This window comes from Euprymna scolopes, chromosome 2 (genome assembly GCF_053919585.1).
Source record: "Euprymna scolopes isolate OS-2025 chromosome 2, ASM5391958v1, whole genome shotgun sequence".
NCBI classification, from domain to species: Eukaryota; Metazoa; Mollusca; class Cephalopoda; order Sepiida; family Sepiolidae; genus Euprymna; species Euprymna scolopes.
Window position 1 is genome coordinate 18,441,793 of NC_136483.1, and position 13,646 is coordinate 18,455,438.

A 13,646-nucleotide genomic window follows, 5' to 3' on the forward strand; every position below is an offset into this window, starting at 1 on the left:
AGTTCGTTTGGGTTAGAAAAGATGCACATGAACAAGTTTGAAGGTTACAATATCCTAAAGATTGTAAATATAACAATCCAAATGAGAATGGTAGTCTGATAGGTATCACTACAGTATCGTGTAAAACGTCAGCATTGTACACATTAACAGCAACGTCATCATTTTCTATGTTTGTGTCAATTTCTATGGATGGGCATTGGCGTTATAATGGTTAATGAAGTAACATTTTTTTTGCTATGGATAAAAAACAATATATGACTTACCTTTTGTAAAACAAATAGATTTTTTATTAAAGAACTACACAAATGAGATAAAATAAAATTAATTTTAATGTCTTTTGTTGACACTTAGGTATCTAAAAATAATGTTGCTTACAGGCCTCCATACTTTTTTGAAAAAAGGCGCAAAAAAAAAAAAATAAAAAAAATAAAGATCACCCTCTATCAATTTAAATAATAAAATCAAAATGATTTTTTTAGGCAGAGTTTGGATTTGCAATTTTTATTATCTCAAAAGTCATATTCTATTACATGAATATACTTTTTTAATATTGGAAATCTAAATCTGTTATAAAAAAATCTTTGTTTAAACTTCATATGTGTAATATTTGAATTAAATATCATCAAATTATTTGTTAAAATTGTGTTTTTTTTTCTGTAATTCAAATAATTATATTACCGAATAAATAAAATTTATCAAGAAAAAGTGTTTATTCTCTCTTTTTTTTTTTTTAACATAATAATATTGATTTTATGTCCAATTTTACTTACAACTTTAAGTGAAATAAGTAACGGAATTATATATAACTATTTTTTTTAATTATTTAATCTTTTCAGCTTTAAAAAATGTTGAAATTTTTATCGACCTACATTTTTTTTTTCGTAACATGAAATATGGGGGGGGGGGTAGAACACCTAAAAAAACATATTTAGCGAAACCTACTATTATTATGTAAGTTTATTTGATAATGAATAAATATTGAAAATTTCAGGAAAATATGACTATTATTTGATTTTTGCTAGATTTTGAAAACATGGGTATGTTAACGGCTTCAAAAACGTCACTACATAGGAACGTTGTTTTTAAGCGTAAACACGATTTTTGTCTCACATTTTCATTAAATCAAAAAAAAATATTAGCAATTTATTTGAAGCTTCTTTCAAATTGTAAAAAAGTTAGGATGATAATATTAAATTACAGTTACATCGTGTTAGAGGGAGGGGTTAAAACTGGCGCGCGTTGGAGGTACCTATGGTCCGAATAATTCATGTTTACTGCCGTTTTTAACTTCAAGGTGTCTCAGGTTTGGAGTTTAAATGACTCCTCATTAGTTTGCAAATAGCCATTCATTAAGTCTACTTAAAAAAAAAAAAAAGAAAGATTTAATCAGTAAACGACAGTAAAGAGAAAAATAAATCTAAGTCACTATATTGGATTTTAATAAATCAATTAACGTTATCATTACTGTTGTCAAGATAAAATCTTGACAACAGTAATGATAACGTTGTTGTTGTGTTGAAGACACGTGTAAAAATGTTCTATACGTGGATACAATAGGCTTTTTTTTCACCTTCTCTTTCGGTACTTATGTAGAAAACGGACCGTGCTGAAATGATAACATTATTTAGAAACCCATTTTTAACATATGGAGTGGGGATTTATATACACATATATATTTTTATAAATATAAATGTAGGTACTAATGAATGCCCTTATCCGTGCTGAAATAATAACGTTATTATTTAAAAAAGCCATTCTTAACACGAGGAGGGGAGGGTGTTTTACACCTATTCTGTACTTTAATCTTACAATTGAATAAAAAAACATAAAACTTTAATTAAACTTGGAAATACAATTTTAAAAAATAGCGTGGATCAGTAAGTGCATTAGCACCTAAATGAATAATAATAATAACAACAACAATAGTTCGTAAACTGCAGAAGTATCGACACTTCTTTCCAGTGATTATTTATTCTTTTTATGCCATTTAAGAAATAAACTATTATTTTTCATTTTTAAGTTCTGAAAACATAAGACAAAGTCGGGAAAAATATCGAGGGCAAATTTAGCCACAAGGTCAGTTATAAATGTGAATGATATCAGGGGGGAATTCTTGATATGAACAAAAATATATAGTTATGTTCTCACTCCCTAAAAAATAGGGGCGCCCCCGCCCCAGACAACAAACAAAACCATTCCGCCTAGAAAAGGAGGGGGTAATGCTTGGAAGGATGGCCTCTTAAGACTAAACAGGTATATTTTGATTCTAGCCTAAATTGCTTGATCAAATGGTACTGTAACTGTCTTTATTTACTTTATTCCCCACGGGGTCAAAGTTAAACACAAGGTCGATTTTAGGTGGGAGTTGGTTTTTAAAACCGTAAATAAAATACATTCGGTTGTGTACGCTTTTAGTGCCATAATTTCCCATTTTAAACAATGATACGAAATACAGTTTTAAATTAGTTTGCAGTTTTAGATTTAATAACGTTTATGTAACTTAGGACAAAACCATGTGACTTGGTTTTTGCATCCGAACAATTTATTGATTCAAATTAAAAATGGTTTATTTATTCACATCGAAGTATTGTTTGAATAATAAATGATCAATCAATTAAAAAGAGGAAAAATAATAAATGTCTCTCCTTAAAAATTGATTTTTTTTTTTAAATGTGTAATTACTAAATCAAGGTTTATTTATTTATTTTTTTTGTCCACGATGAAATAAAACTCACTTTATATTCGGGCGAAGAATGGTCAGGTGTTGTACCTATAATTCCAGTAAGATTCGAGTATTTTCTCCAGACACGTGTCTGGCAGATCCGGCCGGACAGATTGAAGAGACGAGGTCGGAACATTTTGGTGTTTTCTTGCAGATTCCACGACTAACAGCAAAAAAAGTTGAGGGGGAAAAAAAAAATCAATCCCAAAAGTCGACCTCGTTGAGGTTATGACAATGATGATCTTTTCCTTATTTTCGTATTCTTCAATAACAAAATACACCTGTTAAATAATAATTGATAATACAAATTTGTTTTTAAACTAAAAATAGTTTTATTATTATTTTATAAATATAAAAAAAAACCCATAAGACAAACAAACAAACAATATTTCATCCAGATTTCGATTTAAAAAAGAGTTCCAAGTTCGAAAAGATGCACCTGGAGAAAGCCGTATGCTACATCGGCTGAAACGTTGTGAATTGGACGACCAAAACGAGATTAGTAATATGAAACATACATTTAATTATTTTTTATTCAAGATAATTGTCCAAAATTAAATAATTGAATTTTTGGTATTATTATACAAACACCGTGACAGCGAATTAACCCTAACCCTAACCCTAACCCGAACCCTAACGCTGTCACGGTGTTTGTATAATAATACCGAATTTTTTTAAGTCCGAAAAAAACAGCAACATAAGCAGAGAATATTTAGAAAGCCATTCTTAACATGAGGAGGTAAAAGTATTTAGTAACTATTCTGTTCTTTCACCTAACAATTTAATAAACAAAAGATGCCGTAAAACTTAAATTTTACTTAAAAATACTATTTAAAAAACAGCGCTCTGTACATTCTCTGCATAAGCACGGGTTTAAAACTTTTACTTTTAAAACATGAAACTTTTTTTAAATGGTAGTTTAGCAGTCTCTTCTTCCCATCAATACTGTAATGCTAAATCGATTAAACGTTGGAAGGAATTTAATACTTTTCTCCCGCAGAGGTGCAAAATTAGCCGTCAAACCCGATGGGAGCGCACTCATAAAACCGAAGGTAGAGTGACCAGTGACCACTACCAGGGATGACCATAGACTCCCTCCTCCAATTTTTGAGTGTGCTCTTGTGCCTAATTTTTTGTTTTGTGGATTTTTTTTTTTTTTTGTGAAATAAAAAATATATAATTCTAACAATAAAGAATATCCGCCCCCTTGAAGTAGGTAGTAATGCTTGGGAGCATCCCCCTCTTAAGAGTGTTATTTTCGCGGCATCTGCGCGTAGAAAGGGCACGTGTCAGTGCAATACACACACACACACATATATATATATATATATATATATATATATATATATATATATATATATATATATATATATATATATATATATATATATATATTTGCGCACGCGCGTGAAGTTGAACTACTTGTAAAGACGCAGCACCCGTCGTTCATTTCTGTTCTTCGTCTTCCAGGAAAAAAAAAGTCTAGTTTTTCTCGATAACGGGGGAAAAAAACGTTTAAACTGAGAAAACATGTCGTTTATAGCAGTCGACCCAGAGAATGATTTTCCAATTGAAAATTTGCCCTACGGAGTTTTTTCAACTCCTCAAAATGTGAGTTTTTTTGTTTGTTTGTTTGTTTTCTTTAGAGATAAGTATTTCAAAAACAAAAACTCTTTAAGGTCATTCTAACCAACGTGTCTCGATATGTTTTTTCTTTTTTTTTTTTTTTTATTAAACGATAATTGTAACTTTCCGAAATAGATTTCTTGACGAAAGCCTATGAAAAAATATAAATACCCATCCTTGGTTAAGAATGTGGAGTTGTTACTTTAATAAAGAAAAATCCAATTTTAATTTTGTACAAGTTATCATTAATTTGATTATTATTTGAATACATAATTAAAGTAAAAAAAGTAGAAAAACTTAACTACGAAACTTAAACAAACATACACACTTGTAAACTCGCTCATTAAGGTTCGTATATCATCGTTAAAAAAATCGGCGTAAGAACAGAATAGTTAACAAAGTCCCCTCTTGTTATTTTACAATACTTAACATGAGAGGGCGGCGCGGGACGTTGACTATTTTGTTGCTTAACCAAGAAATCTTGTGCCTGTATGCATTTATAAAAGAAAATTTGCGAAATTGATTTTTAACGGCTGTGAACAATCTATTTTATAGTGAACGTTAAAAGAAATAAAAAGCACGCGATTTTTCTTAATTCAACAGCTAACACTAAGTCCGGATGGCAATATGTAAAATAAACAGATAAAAGACAATAGTACACTGGGCTGTTAAAAAAAAAAATCCGAATTCAGCTTGAAAGCTAGGTATTTTTGCAGTTTGTGCTGAAATAATAACTTTATTATTTAGAAACCTATTCTTACCATGGGAAGGGGGATTGTTAACTATTCTGTACTTTAACATTTTAATAAACAAATGATATAATAAAATTGAATTCAACAATCTTAAAAATAGCACAGTCTGTAAACTGCAGAAGTACCAGCAGCAATTTATTTTTTAAACGATTTAAAACTTGTATTTTATTCTAAATTCAGCAAAAGTACAGTATGTAGAGCCTCTGAGATCTCGTTTTTCTGGGGTGGGGGGTGCGGGTATTGCGTTAATTTTCATCACGTAAATTAGAGTGAAATGGGCATCAGCATTATACTTAAACTTATTTTTTATTTTTTTTATTTTTAAGAGTAGTGGTTGATGAGCAGAAATCAGAAGCTCTTAGTATTAATGCTGGAGTCCCTCAGGGATCCGTCCTGGGCCCAACTCTCTTCCTGATCTACATAAATGATCTTCCAAATCACATCCTTACATCATTCATAGACATTTATGCTGACGACACTACAATCTATGGTAGCACATCAAAGACCGTAAATTACCAAGTTCTCTCTGATTCTCTCCCTCTGATCTTGAGCATGTGGTACAATGGGGAAAGAGGTGGCTGGTTACTTTTAATGCATCTAAAACCAAGCTTCTATCTCCACACCATGCTCTGATGCCAATCTGGCATCAGTTGAAATGAATGACTCTCGTCTTGGGGAGGCTCCATGTTTTGACAAGCTTCTGGGCTTGACCTTTACTCCTGAACTGAAATGGAACATGTACATCAAGTCTGTTGCCCAGGTCGCTTGGAAAATGATGGGATCCTTCTACCGCTCCAGAAGATATCTCACTACTGATGCAATTCTCTATCTGTATAAAAGCCAAATACGTCCAAGGATGGAGTACTGCTGCCACATCTGGGCTGGAGCTGCTAAAAACAGCTTATATATATATGCTGACAACATGGCAACACTTCAAATGCCGTAAACGACCAAGTTCTCTGTGATTCTCTCTCCTCTGATCTTGAGCATGTGGTGTGATGAGGAAAGAGCTGGCTGGTTAATTTTAATGCATCTAAAACCAAGTTTCTATCTTTACATCATCCTGACCTGAAATAGAACACGTATATCAAATCCATTGCCAAGTTCGCTGGAAAAATGGTGGGATCCTTCTATCGCTCCAGTTGATATCTCACTCCTGATGCAATTCTCTACCTATATAAAAGCCAGGTATGGTCAACGATGGAGTACTGTTGCCACATCTGGGCAGGATAAGCTGCTAGAAGCTAGCTTATCCTGCCTTAACAGAGTTGTAAATAGACTTCGTAGCTTAGTAGGGAATGCCCTTTTCTCTTCCCTGCAACTTTTTTCTCACAGAAGAGACATTGCGAGCCTGTCTCTGCTTTATCGTTATTTTCATGGCAAATGCTCAGCTGAGCTTCAATCTATGGTTCCCCCCTCACCAAACTTTCACAAAAAACACTCGTCTAGCCAAAACCACTATCAATAATTTCCCACACTCTATCTGTGCCTAAACCTAAATGTAGATTTCATGAACAAAGCTTCTTAGAACTGCACGCCTGTGGCACTCTCTTCTTTCCAGCTGACTAAAATCTGATTGTCTTCAAGTCCAACGTAAACAAGTTCTTGATGAACCGTCCCCCTAAGTAATCCAATTTACAAAATTCCCACTACTTATGCTTACTACGCTATAATCACATTGACTAATGTATACCCATTAACCCTTATCCTCGAGTGGCCTCCGAGCCTTGATAAGTGGTGATACCTTTTTTATTTATTTATTTATTTATTCAATTTTCACTCCAAACAAGGCACAGTGCCACTTTGAAGTAGGAGGCTACTATTGGGGACATAAGTTGCAGGGGTATTTTGAAGGGAGATGAGTAGAAAGATGTTTGTTCACATTACACTTGAACTTCTGCATGTCAGTACAGTTGGGAAAGCAGAATCCCGGTAAGAGTTCTAAAATCTAGCAGTTCTGGGGAAGAAACTATTGGAGTAGAAGGCTTTCTTACACATAGGGATCTCTGTGAAGGGGTGGGATTTAGCTGCTTGTCAGGTTTGTAGGGAGTGTTCACGTTGATGTGTACAAGTGCTTGTAGTTCGTCAGAGCATTCACCATTAAAGTACTTGTAGAACAGGCAGAGGGATGCAACATTTTGTCGATGGGACAGAGGCTGAAGCCTAGATTACAGTTCAGGACCTATCAGGTTGGCGACTCTCTTTTGAACTCTGTCCAGGAGTGAGAGACAAGTAGTAGATGCACCAGCCTAAATGTGACAACAGTACTTCATACATGGGTGAATGGTGGCCTTATAGAGATACAAGATACTTTCAGGCGTAAGTAGTTTTCTAGCACAGTAGAGAGAGCCCACCTTCCTCGCAGCAGCCTTTGCAATGTTCTCAATGTATCTATTCCAGTTCATGTTCCCTGTAAACATTAGACCGAGGAGTTTAAAGGAAGTACTTTCTAGTAATGTGTTCTTAGCCATTGCTATTGGTGGTAGAGAAGGTTTCTTGTAATTATTGAAGAAGACAAGCTTAGTCTTGGCAGCATTGAATATGACCAACCATTTTTGTCCCCATTCCACCACATATTCAAGGTCTTCCTTTAGTGTTTCTGCCATTTCCTTGCATATGTGTTCATTTGTTTTCCCCTCATGCCTGTTATAGAGAGTGGTGTCATCAGCAAATATACCCATCTCCGAAACAATTTTATCAGGGAGGTCATTTATGAATATCAGTAATAATAAAGGCCCAAGGATATACCCTGAGGCACTCCCGCATTTATATCATATTGTTTAGATGTATGACCGTCGAGGACAACCTGGATTTTTTTCTTACTTAGGAAGGATTTAAGTACATTATGTATTCTTCCAGTGATACCATGTGATCTAATTTTCCTTAGAAGACCATCGTACCACACCCTGTCAAAAGCCTTAGATATATCGAGGGCTACCACTCTACCCTCCCCTGTTTTGTCTAGTGAACAGTATATATGTTCAGAGATTACAGTTAGGATATCTGCTGTTCAACGTGCTTGCCTAAATCCATAGATTGCCGGTCAGGAGTTTAGCAGCTGTAAGGTGATGGACTAGAGCTTGATTAATTAAGGACTCAAATATTTTTGTAAAAAGCGGGAGGAGGCTAATGGGGCGATAATTTAACAGGTCAGTTCTTTCGCCAGAATTCTTGAAAATTGGTACCACAGAAATGGTTTTCCAGCAGTCAGGAAAGCAAGATTTGTTTAGGCATTTATTGAAAAATTTGGAACGAACTGGAGCAACCTCGGCAGAGCATTTTTGTAATAGCACAGCCGAGATGAGATCCGGTCCGCATACTTTTGAGGTGTCTAGGTTTTTTATGATACCATGTACCTGAGAAGGGGTGATTTTCAAATCCTCTAGTGTGGCATCTGTCTGCAAAGGAAAGTCAGGGAGGGAGTGGTGTACCGGGTCCAGTGTGGAGTTAGAGGCAAACTAACTGGCAAGTAGGTTAGCTTTCTTGGCTGCCGTACAAATAACCTCACGATTGTTTTATAATGAGGGAATCGTTGACTGCCCATTATTTACTACACTGTTGTAGATTTTCCAAAAATCATGGGTCCTAATTTCTGTGCTTCAATACATTTTCTGATGGTTTCAGTGTATTCAGTCTTAGCTGTCACTATTTCTCTCTTACAATTTACTTCTAGCTTCTATATACTACTTTAAGCAATGGCAGCTGCACAAGTAGAAATAAACCATTGGGGAGAGTGGAGCTTGCTAAAGAATTTCCGTGTAGGAACATGTGCTTCAATTGCAGTTTTGAACCATTTAGTGGTCTCATTTGCACACTGTTCAGCTGGAAGAGAAAAGATATTTCCCCATGATGAGATTCCTGATGGCTTCTCCGTCAGCCTTTTTGTAATACCTCGTTGTTTTGAACAGTGGGTCTTCAGTTTTGGGTCGAGAATTAAGGGCGATTTCTACCATTATCACAGCGTGATCAGCATTCCTGAGTGGGTTGTGGGCATTTGTTATACAATCATTGGGAACTGTGGTCAGAAATAGATCTCGAAGTGAGGCATGTTGATCTTGCTGGTCTGGGAAACGTGTCCGAAATGTAACTGTCTGTGATAGGGAATGAGATATAGAGTCTTGTGCTACCAGCTGCGTCTGTGTAATTAGAGAATCCAAGCCAGTTACTGTGGTGGACATTGAAATCACCAAATATATGTACTTGTATACTAGTATCGAGGGAGAGTGCTATACTGTCAGAGACTTTGTTTATTAGGGTACAGTCCTAGGTTGAGGGAGAGCGGTAGAGAAAATACAAGTAGCTAATATTATGTTGCATGTTTAGTCTGAAGCACATAAAGGCCTGGTCATCTGATTCTAGTTTAGTTTCTCTAGTCAGGGGGATGGTGTTACGAATATAGACTCCAAGCCCGTGTTTATGTCTCTCTGAGTCTTTATGGCAGAGTGGGAGATAACCAGGCATGTTAAAGTGGTTAGAGGGAATGGAGGAGTGTAGGTTAGTTTCACTTAGTGTCAAGATATCCGGGGTGTTTGCTAGGAGAAATGATTCAACATCATCTAAATTAGTTCTAAGCCCACGGATATTCGTAAATGCAATCCTCAAGGGAGGAGGTAGGTTGGTTTTCTTTGAGTTTGCACCTGGTCACTTGGAAATTGGATGTCTGCATTTTGCTTTTAAGTAGCCAAGCAACACTCACACACGACACAGTTGAACTTTGTGTTGTCCTGACTGCATTACACCAAAACGACCTTTCTTTGTTACCCTAACACCCAGTCGTTTCAAGTACTAACATAAATTGCAAAAAACTTGCAGTGTCTATGTAGGCCATTCACTCACCACCAATCTATTCATTTGGTATCAAACCATGCTTGCAGTTGCATGTTTGTCAATATTCCAATTTCGACAATTAGTCTAGTAGAAACGGAGTTGTTTTGTTGACCTTGTATCTGATGGGCTGAGGCATTCGTTCTAGGTAGTCCTAATGTTAGATATTGGCCAGGCAACATCGAAAGATGCACTGGTTGATGATTATTATGATCGTTATTAATATTTGTAAACATAGAATGTCAGAAAGAATGTCATCATAGCGAAATAAATATTTTCAGATAAAAATAATTATGTTAGAATGTTTTAATAGAAAAGAATGTAAGAACATAAATATGTGACAAAGATAGATTATTTGATTTACGTCACATGCAGTTAATGACGTAACGAGAGAGCATGGAAATACACATATCAGTTACTCAAGAATTGGAAGTCAGCAGTTAGTCAGAGGGAGAAAGACAGTCCAGAGACCTTAATGGCTCCAAGTAGAAATTTTGACGTGGAACATTCCGGTGGATGTTTCTACGATGGGCATTATTGATGCTGAGAGTCACTGCACATTGCAGGTGTCGCCCAAAAGAACTCTAATTTCAGTTCACCAAGTTTTATAGGAATTTCTGTTTGCATTGACCTGTTAAAATGACACGGGATTCAAACTTTTAAAGTTTGAAACAATTTTTATTTGTCTGAAAACTACCTTGCTTTGGGAAGTGACGAAAAAACTGAATTCCAAGGAAACGGAAAAAAAAGAGAGTAGCAATTAGAGCCATTTTCTTTTTAACATTTGTCAGAATCGCATCTAAATCTCATAACAATTTCTCTGCATTTTAGTGGAATTCAGAAAAAAAAACACAATTTTGTTTGTTTCCTTTTACTTTTTCTTTTTTCTTCCGTTTTCTCTTCTGTTTTTTCTCTCTTCCCTTTCTCACAAGGTGTTCAATGAGGCTATGCTAGACTATGAGATCAGAAATAGCAGCCATTATAGAAAGCAAAAAAATGGACATCATGATTCTCATCACTAATTGATATTAGTACAGCTGGAGCCGCATCACTTGATTGTGGACACAGAATTCTGGACCCATTACCATAACTCCATCTGCCAAAATTCCTTTTTCACCACCAAGACCCCCCCCCTTTTGTTTGGGTGGCTCCCCAACAGGTCTTCTGCTGTAATTAGTTATTTATTTACAGTTGCTAAGTAGCCCCCTCACTGAACCCTAGTTCTTCATCCTCACCACTATTTTGACCTGAACCACTACCATCAACTCTGGAATTGCTAAAGACAAATGATGAAAAGTTGACCCTGGAGGAAGAATTTAAAAACAACATTGTGGAAGTTCAGATGACAAGATTGAATGAAAGATCACAAACTACTTCAGAAGTTACCAAGACAGTGATAAAAAGAAAAAAACACTGCTCTGACTTGTACCAACCAACACATTCCTAATAGAACTGAGTCAGGTTATTTATGCTGCAGAACTATATATTGTTAGCAACATCCCCCCTCAATTCAAAACCAATGGCAGTTCAAAGCACCAAGGAAAACACTACTTTAATAGTTGTAAAAGCAAATTACCTGATGCAAAAAGGAATTGTTCCAGGTCAAGCAATTCCTTGTTGTACAATCCCGTTGTGCAAGATCAACTGAATAAAACAACATCTGCAGGTTCCGTTCTAAATATCAGACCGATATAGAGGAAATTAAAACGTATCAAAACTTTAAAAATGAACATAGTTAAACATATACTTATATTTGCACACATTTAGTCGACTTATGCCTACCAGTTCTAATTTTTCAATTTTGACCCCTTAGCAGCTATTTTTACGGGTTGAAAACCAAATCAAGTTTGTTCCACAGATTCAAACCCCCTATATATCAAGTTTCAAGTTTGTAGACAAAAATTGAAAGAGTAGTTGGGTAGAGATGGTTCCACACATGGACAGACAAGGTCACTTATATATTTAAATAATAATGATAATATATACAGATAATAATGTATAATATTTTGGATAAGTTGAATGGCAGACTTGTACATCTTTGCTTGATCAGACTGAAATATGTTCCATTAGTCTCTTGGCTGAGATCCGCCAAAGAACACAACCATACTTTGGAAATACCAGCCACCCAGCAGCTCCCACAAAAAAACCAATTGGCCTGTCCAATGTTCAACTGCAACTCCTCTTCTTGCTCCTTCTCTGCGTGAGCTGACTATATCTGCCTCCCCTTCCCATCACCTGGGATCTCTTCAACCGTGACTTACTCTGGTCTGGTGTTTAAGAATAAGAGGAGATGTAATGAAATGGCTCGGTGGATTTTGGATATAATTCAAAGTAATCAGACGAAGCCTGAAATGCCAGAGTCAGAAATGATAAAGAAAGCTGAAACGATTTCAGAATTACAAAAAAGATCTCCGTCATTCCTGTAATCATAAGAGCCATTATTCTCATGAAAAAGATTGAAAAAACTATTGACGAATCAAACCAGTGAAAGGGTGATCCAAACAATAGTTTGAAAGAAATGTTAGAATCCTAAAAAAAACAAAAAAAAACAAAGCAGGTGAATATTAATTTATTTCTATTTCGGACTATTATTCTCATCTTTATTAGTTGTTGTTTTCATCTTTATTGGTTGTTTTTCACGATGTTTCGGCCAACTATTCCTCTGGCCTCCATCAGTTGGTAACCGCGACGGATAGGAACTTTAAATCTCCTAACTGTATTCTCAGCTGTAAACCATGTAAAAAAAAAAGTGGGTGAATGTTTGGCATCTGGCATCTCTAGCTAAAAGAAAAAACAATTTATAAAATAGAGCCCAATCAACAACTTTCCTGAAGCAGCATGTCTGAAATTATTGTGCCAGAAAGTGTAAAAACACTGGCATGCTGGAAATGTCATATTCTATATGCTCACATATGAATTGAAAGAACACAAGTCATGGCAAAAAATTTTGATGTAAAACTGCTTAAAAAAAAAAGTCAATTTGGCAACTCTTCCCTTTGATATAGCTTTGTATTCAAATATTTTTATAATAATATATTACCATTGTTGTAATAGGGTGAGAAAGGAACTCTATGTGCAGCAGTTCTTCATCAAAATATTACATAAAAAATGGGAACATTTGAAAGAAAAACATTGTCTGCCAAGGTGTGTTGGACTTAACGAGTAAATTTAAGATTGTCTCTTACAATGGGATTTTATTATTTGTATTGAACTATGTAGCACATATTACTTTCTGAGTATTTATTAGTAAGCTGTAACATTTTCTCTCTTTCTTTAAACTGGTATATTTTTAGACTTTTCTATTGGTATATCTTATGCGTAAATAACTTATTGCTTGTCTGCTGCTTTTTTTCCCATGGATATGATGGAATGTTATATGACCTTTTTGAATGTCTAATTTTTTTTTTTTTTTGCTTCTACCATTTTCCTTTTTCTCTTTTCCGTGCTTTTCTTTTCTTTTTTCTTTGTTGCCTTCTCCTACCAAGAAAACAGCTGAACATCCGCTAGCAGAAAGAGAATTTTATTTTCTATTCCAAGAAAAAAGATGAATATTTAATGGTAAACTAATTGATTAAAAAAATGTTTTAAAACTTTTTCAGTTTTAAAACATTTAATAAAAAGTATATTTTTACTTTTTTATCACTCAGTGGAACAAAGCTGTGTTAAATATTGGTCTATGCTGCCTGAAGCATTATCAGTGAACTAATGCCCTTCTTTGTAGT

The 13,646-nt window shown here is 35.0% G+C and overlaps 2 protein-coding genes across 2 annotated transcripts in view; one reads left to right on the forward strand and one right to left on the reverse strand.

Moving 5' to 3' along the window:
* The window catches only part of LOC145289406 (methylcrotonoyl-CoA carboxylase beta chain, mitochondrial-like), a 69,125-nt gene extending 66,127 nt beyond the window's left edge, over positions 1-2,998 (reverse strand). The window contains exon 1 of the mRNA XM_080136411.1: positions 2,736-2,998. Coding sequence (XP_079992537.1) covers positions 2,736-2,858 — 123 coding nt within the window. The 5' untranslated portion in view covers positions 2,859-2,998. The remainder of the gene's footprint in view (positions 1-2,735) is intronic.
* Positions 2,999-4,111: 1,113 nt separating this feature from the next.
* LOC145289458 (fumarylacetoacetase-like) overlaps positions 4,112-13,646 on the forward strand; it is a 54,736-nt gene continuing 45,201 nt past the window's right edge. Inside the window, exon 1 of the mRNA XM_080136414.1 lies at positions 4,112-4,333. Within this exon, the coding sequence (XP_079992540.1) occupies positions 4,253-4,333 (81 nt within the window). The 5' untranslated portion in view covers positions 4,112-4,252. The remainder of the gene's footprint in view (positions 4,334-13,646) is intronic.